The 6,928-nt window shown below is 69.0% G+C and overlaps 1 protein-coding gene across 2 annotated transcripts in view; it reads right to left on the bottom strand.

Moving 5' to 3' along the window:
- NFAM1 (NFAT activating protein with ITAM motif 1) overlaps nucleotides 1–4,045 on the bottom strand; it is a 21,571-nt gene extending 17,526 nt beyond the window's left edge. For both annotated transcript variants that reach the window (XM_012720674.1, XM_012720673.1), the window contains exon 1: nucleotides 3,907–4,045. In XM_012720674.1, coding sequence (XP_012576128.1) covers nucleotides 3,907–4,006 — 100 coding nt within the window. In that variant the 5' untranslated portion in view covers nucleotides 4,007–4,045. The remainder of the gene's footprint in view (nucleotides 1–3,906) is intronic.
- Nucleotides 4,046–6,928: the final 2,883 nt, after the last annotated feature.

Genomic DNA, 6,928 nt, shown 5'->3' with positions numbered 1-6,928 from the left:
AAAGCCCCCGAGGATGCTCGACCTCAAGGTCTGGCTCAGAGCTGGGGCTCCGGGCTTCTGGCCTTGCCCCGGACCCTGCAGACCCTGCCCTCTTTGACCGCCCCCAGCCTGTCCCATCCCCCCTAACCTTTCTCTGCCTTTCTTCACAGCTCACCTGCCCAGGTGGGCTCCCCGCCAGCCTCCTTACCTGCCCAGGTGAGCTCAGACTTGCCCCTACACCTCTGAGCTCTTGCAGGCTCAAATCACTGGGGAACCCCCAGCCAGGACACTCTGGGGCAAGGCTGGTGTCAGTGCCTGGGGGCAGGGAGAGGGACTCTAGAGGCCACCGAGAGGCCACCAGGCCACCGAGGTTGCAGGCACAGCAGGAGCAGAGACCAGGGGTGGGAAGTTGGCCAGCCTGGCTGTGTGGGCCTGTGGGGCTGAGGGCAGGAGTGGGGGGGGGCGCCCCTCTCGCAGTGAGACTCAGCAGCTGTGCCCCAGTGACCATCAGGATCTTCCTGGTGTTTTCCAGCCTCTCCTCTCAGGGTCCCCAGCTGGCAGGACCAGGTCCCCGGGCGATGCCATCACGGGCAGGCTCGGGCAATGTGGGCGGCCTGGCCTCCCTGCCTCAGACATGGCCCGGGCACTATGGCCGGTGGTCTAGTGCCGCCCTACCTTGTGAGCCCTGATAAAGCCCCTCACGCTTGGCCTCGGCCAGGGGTCTGCTTGCCCTGGCCTGTCAGCAGCAAGCAGGTGCCCAGGCCAGCTCAGAGGGACTCTGGATCCTGCCCTGCCCTTTCTCTGCCCAGCCACCGGCCCTGGGCAGGAGGGAGCGGGCGCCCACCAGCTGACCTCCCCACCTCCTCCAGGCAGCCCCAACACACAGCTCCCCAGAGGCGGCCGGTGCCAGGCCCGGCGGCAGTGTGCTCCCAACAGCCCTTGGAGGAGGCCTGTCTGTGGGGGGCCGAGAGCCGTGAAGGGGGAGCCCCTGGGGCTGGGGCCTCCTGACACGAGCCCAGGCCAGTCAGACCCAGGCCAAGCGCTGCCTGCCAGCTGCACACCTGCCCCGGGGCGGCCCCTCGGGGCTCTCCAGAGCCCCCTCCCCCTCTGGCCTCAGCCCCCCACTCACTACTCCTCCAGTGGACGCCTTTTATCCCAACTTCGCACTCCTGGGGCGCCGAGGCCTGCCCGGGGAGCCCACACTTACTGCCAGACCCGGCTCCTTAGCCCCGGGCGGGGCGGCGGGGCCATCTCGGCCCCAGGCCTCGGTGCCTCGGTGCCTTTCCTGGCGTCATCGTGGCTCCTGCTCTGAACCCCTCTGGGGCCCGGCTGTGACCCCGAGTCGAGCCAGCGTGGGCACCGTGCCGGCCTCCCGCACCGGGCACCGTGCCGGGCACTGACGACTGAAAGCCACCGAGCACGCACGCCTGCCCTGGACACTGCTGGTGTCCTCAGGAGGCGGCTGCGCAGAGAAGCCCTCAGGGCACGCGTGGGCACTCTGCCCAGGCCCCAGCGTGCAGCCTAAGGGAACCCGCTCTCGCCCTCCGGCGGGCGGCAGGTGTCCGAGGGCAGTAAGGTGCCTGCTGCTCTTCAGCGGAAGAGAGGAGCGTCCAGCCTCTCTCAGCTCAGGTCCTGCAGACACAGGACGTCGCCGGACACAGGCCAGGCCCGGCTGGCTCACGCAGGGGCGGACGAAGGAGAAAACTGAAGGACCAGCCCGCCCCAAAGTGGGCGCGCTGGAGGGCGGCGACCCTGGGGGCACAGCGCTTGGGCACAGCGCTTGGGCAGGGCCGCACCGGCCCCCTGCTGCGCTCAAAGCCAACCGATGGAGACTGGACGGTGGCGGCTGAAGCCAGCCTGACCAGCGTTACCATCCACCAGCGGGGGGCGCTGGGCGCCTGCTCCGGGCCAAGCGGCCTCCCACAGGCTGTCGCCCTGGGCCCGCCTCTCCCACACCAGCCGCCAGCTGCTCCCTGCCGCGCTCCACCACGGAGGGGACCCTCTGCACTGCCAGGAAGCACCTGCGGCCACTAAACAAAGATGGACGACAGGGCCGGCCCGGCAGAGCTGCGGGAAGGGAGGCGCGGAGCCTCAGGCTGGCAGAGGCCGGGCTCCGGGACAGCTTTTGGACGAAGCGGCGACAGCTCTGTCCAGGGTAAAGTGGGAGGGCAAAGCCCTGGGTGACCCCGAGTCCTCAGACAGAGTCTCGGGCGTGGCGTATTCGCCAGCGCGGCCTTGAGCGCCTAGACTGGTCCGCAGCCTTGGCTGTTCGGAAGGAAATGCGACCGGGATTCTGGAAAGGTCAGGAAGAGAAAGGCGGCTGACAGTAGTTGCGGACAACTGTGGTGGCCCAGAGAGGTCAAGTAATTTGCCTGGGGTCACACAGCAGTCCCCAGAAGAAGCAGGACTTGCGCCTGGTCCCCGGCCCAGAAGTGACTGCGGCAGGCACAGCGTCACTTAGGGCGGGGGGCGGGCTGCTCGCAGGACAGCGGGAACCCGGGCTTGCGTGACCCCTGGGGTGGAGAGCGGTCGCCGTGGGACCCTGAGAGACTGCTGGGCTCTGTGAGGAAGACAGGATCTGCTCCGGAGAGGGGAGAGGAGCCCCAGTCCTGGCTCACAGCAGGAGGGGGAGAGGCCGGGGAGCCCGCCCGGCGTGAGACTGCTGGGAGGGGCGTGACGGGGCATCACGGTGGGCGGCCGCAGCCGCCTTGGCGCTGCTGGGCTGGCAGGGACCTGCCTGCCCAGCACCGGCCCTCCCAGACACTAGGATGGGCTGCTGGGCAGCGCCCGTCCTACCCACCACCCAGCTGGGGTCCAGCGCCCCGTCCTACCACAAGGCCAGCTGGGTCCCGGAGGAGTGGCCGAGACCCCAGTCCTGGCTGGGGCTCCTGGCTCGCTCCCACCCTATCACACTGGCCCCAGAGCCGAAGACCCGTTGTTCTGCGCTGCGGCGACCACACACTGGGGTTTCCCGGGCACAGTTGAGGGGCACCGTGGAGCCCAGAGTGCAGCCAATGGCTGCCTGGCAGACGGCTGAAATGGGGGAGGTCTGGGAGAGGAGCGGCAGGGTTCCTTCCACTAAAGCCTCAAACTGAGATAGCCTGGGGAGCGGCAACGGACAGCCAGGTGCCCGCTGGGCAGGACGAGGAAGGATGGGGTGCTGCCTGTTGCCCCAAGGGGTTCCGGGAGGCCACCAGGGCGCTTCCACTCTTGTGAAAGGGCGGTTTCTCCTTTCTACATCTGCTGCAATCCTGGGCACAGGCTGTGTTTTGTTTGCAGCTGAGACTCTTACAAAAGCGCTTCCCATAGCAGCACCCCAAAACGTCGCCTCTCCAGGGTGCTGCAAGCCCTGGGTTGTTTGTGGGGAGGCAGGGCCACACAAAGGGGGGATTCCGTTAGCTGCCCCAGCACGTCTTCAGACTGCGTCACCAACAAGCCACAGCCACCTTTGCAAAGGGCACCTCTGGCGGGGTCTGGGCAGGCCCGGCCACCTCTGTGAGCTCCGGCAGTGACCTCTGGTCAGGGCGTTCCGGTGACAGTGACCTACGGCTTGGTGCCAAGGGACCAGCGCCGGCTCCCCACCCTCCCGGAGGACCCCGGTGGGCTGGTTCAAGGCAGAAGGGCCCCCAGGCTCCTTGGGTGGTGGGCTGCCCCCCCTTGCCCACCCCTGCCCGCTGCTGCCCTGCCCCCCGTGACCCCTTGGGGCCCCTGGCCGGAGCGGGCTGTGGCAGCAGCATGGGGAGCCCTGCCCCTTGAAAGCCACCTCCGCAGCAGCGAGGCATTTGCTCAACCTCTCGGGGTCCCTGCAGGCCTCCCCTGTGAAGTCTGCAATGTTCAAACTGCAACCAGCAAATCCCCCAGGACCGTGGGGAATTAGCCCGGGCGGGCAGATGAAAGCCAAGCGGAGCGGGGAGACCAGCCGCCTACCTGCGGGCACCCGGGGCCAGGCCAGCAGCAAGCAAGCCAGCAGCAGGGGGGCCGGGCTGAGGCCGGGCAGGGCCCACCACCTCCGGGCCCGGCCGTCCATCGGGCCCTGTCCTCCTTCCTCTTCGGCTGGCTCCGGGAGGGGCAGCCTGCCGGCCTGCCCAGCCCCAGTTCCCCTTCGGCTCCCCACCGGCTCCGCCCAGCTGCCCTGCTTCCTCCTCTCCCGCACCCTGGGCGTTCCGCTCCCTCCCTCGAGCGGGGTGTGGGAGGCGCCTTGGGCAGGTGGGGGCCTCAAGCAGCCCCCGGCCCAAGGGCCGATGGCCTGTCCCTCCCGGCCCCCGAAGACACCTGTGCCGCAGGAGGATGCAGCTTAAGGCCGGTGGCTACCGGGCTTGGCCTGGAAGCCCCCATGCACGCAGGCAGGCTTCCCCTCAGAAACAGCCAGGAGCCCCTCGAAGTTCCTCAGAGAGCAGGGCTGGGGGGAGTGAACCAGCCTGGGGCTCGGGGCAGGGCCGGCTGCGAGGGGGCAGGCTGAGAGGGGGCTGACCGCAAGGGGTGCGGGCTGGGGGGGACCGGCCGAGGGGGGGCTGACCGCGAGGGGGCAGGCCGTGAGGGGGGCTGACCGCAAGGGGTGCGGGCTGGCGGGGACAGGCCGCGAGAGGGGCTGACCGCGAAGGGGCAAGCCGAGAGGGGGGCTGACCGCGAGGGGGCAGGCCGAGAGGGGGGCTGACCCAGGCACGGAAAGCAGCCCAGACCCCCACCTGCCTTGGTGGGAGCCAGCTCCAGCCTTCACCCCAGGGTCTCCCTCTGCTTTGCTTGAACAATGAGAGCGCTCCCGAGGGGGGCCGGGGGCCGCTCAGGGAAGGCGCTTCCCAGCGGCGGGGGCGGCGGGAGCCCAGCGGTATCGACTGCGGATCCGTCACCATCGCCGTGATCCCCATCGCATCTGTCACAGCGAGACACAGATAATCTGCCTCACGCTGTTCCCTGCTCCTGGGGCAGGTTGTCTAAGCACCTCGATGCCATGGTGACAGACGGCGTTAATGTCTGCGCCGAGGGGCCTCCAAGGAGCCCGCCGAGTCCCTGCCCCTCTCGGAGCCTCTTGGCGACTGGGCGCTGAGGTGGGCGCCAGGCTGCCCGGAAGGAGGGTGCTGGCCTGCCCTCGGCGTGCAGCCGGGCTCAGGGCTGCCCTGCCCAGACCTGCCCCAGAGGGCGCGGCCACCCCAGGTCAGTACCCTGGGGCCTCGGCGAGCCTGGGCGGCACAGTCCGTGCTGTGACCCTGGGCAGGCGGGCGTGCACCAGGAGTGGAGCCGGGGGCGCCCTGAGGGGTGCCTAGTGCCCAGCAGTGGGGTCCAGGTCCAGGTCCAGGTCCGGGGAGGAGGCCCTCGGCCGGCAGAGCAGGGCTGTGACTGGGGAGGAGGCGGAGAGGGGGTTTCTGGACTGCCCCCCAACAGGGCAGGGCCTCGGTGGGGTGTCTGCGGGGCCCAGGACAGAAGGCAGCGCTCAGGACCGAGGCAGCGGGAGGGAAGCCCCAGCTCTTCAGAAATCCCCCCATCAAAACCGCCCCTCGGGGACCCGCCTGGTGTCTGCCTCCATCTCCCTTCTCTCGCTTGGCGGGAGTTTGAGCTCGGCAGGAGAGAGGCCGGGGGTGAGAGCAGGGCCTCGCCTGTTGGCATCACCAGAGGCGGCACAGCCAAGGTCCCGGCCACACAGTGTGCCAGGGAAGGGCCCCTGGGGAGGCCCGGGCCCCCCAACACCTGCCGGGCCCCGCCCTCCGCTCAGCAACGGCAAGGAGGGAGGCCGAAGGAAGAGCGGTGCTCGGGGGGCTTCCTGAAGGCAGTGGCCACCCTAAGGAGGAGGAAATGGGGTGCGGTGTGCCCCACAGTTCAGAGGCGCTTGTCCACAAAGCCACTGTCCACAGCCACTGCCCAGCCTCGCCCCACGCACCCCACGAAGTGCCTGCTGCGTGCTGGGCTGTGGGGCACAAGACGCGTCCCTCTCGGGGAGGAAAACTGGCCCCCACCGGGTTTCCCAGAGTCCCGAGAGAGCCACCCGGGGCCAGGGCAGCCGGTCCCTGGCCGCCACCCTGGTCCCTCCTCCTCGGCTCCCCTGTGCCTCTCGCCAGGTAGCGCTGCCTCACAGGAAGCCCAAGTGTGGTGGGAAGGGGCCGCTCCCCTCAGCTGCTGCCGAAGCCACTTCTTTCCTCCCCACAGACTCCAGCCCCAGGAGGGGTCCCCCAGCTGGAGGAACGCCTCAGGGCGAACCCCTGCACTGCGAAGGGGCCTCTCCTGGGGACCCAAGCACCCCGGCGTGGAGAGAGCCCCTCCCTCCCGGGTTGGTCTGGTTTGCCTTCGAGTCCCCCTTGTCCTCCAGCAGCTGAGGTCCCCAGCTGTGAGAGTGGACCGACCACAGGCCCAGGCGACCCCCCATGGCGGGCTGGGCTGGCCCGCGGCAGACCGGCCTTCTTGCTCGTCGCCTGGGCCCGTCACCAGGAGCGGGCACACCCCCGGGCGCCGCTACCCTGCCGGCCTGGAGGCCCATCTGGCCGAGCCACGAGCCCTCAGCTGCAGCGCCCTGTGCCTTTGCTTGCTCCATGCCCATCTCAGCTCCAAAGGTCCCCCATTCTCCGCTACCCCCGTCCTCGCAGAAACCCATGGGGGGGACGGGGGTCAGACTTACAGATGTGGAAGCTGGAGTTCAGAGAGGGTGAGCACCTGCCCAAGGCCACACAGCGGGTCGGTGAACAAAGACCGGCCCTTCTGCCAGCAGGTCACGTGACAACCCTCACCCTACAGATCCAGGGACAGAGGAAGGTCCAGTGACTGGCCCTGGTGGCCACGAGGGGTCCCGGGTACGCGCCAGGCTTCACTCTTGGACTTGGCCCCGATTAGACAAGACTCCCCCTGCCAGCTCTGATGGGGGAGGCAGCAAGAGCTGTGCCCCTCCCTGGCCCTGCCACACTGAAAATAATCCTGAGAATCCGGGGAAACAGAAAACAAAGGAGGCGTCTTTCCCGACATTCCA

The sequence above is a fragment of the Condylura cristata genome, unplaced genomic scaffold (assembly GCF_000260355.1).
Source record: "Condylura cristata isolate star-nosed mole 26May11 unplaced genomic scaffold, ConCri1.0 scaffold00004, whole genome shotgun sequence".
Classification (NCBI taxonomy): Eukaryota; Metazoa; Chordata; class Mammalia; order Eulipotyphla; family Talpidae; genus Condylura; species Condylura cristata.
The sequence above is the reverse complement of the archived record's forward strand: the minus strand, read 5'-3'. Positions and strand labels throughout refer to the sequence as shown.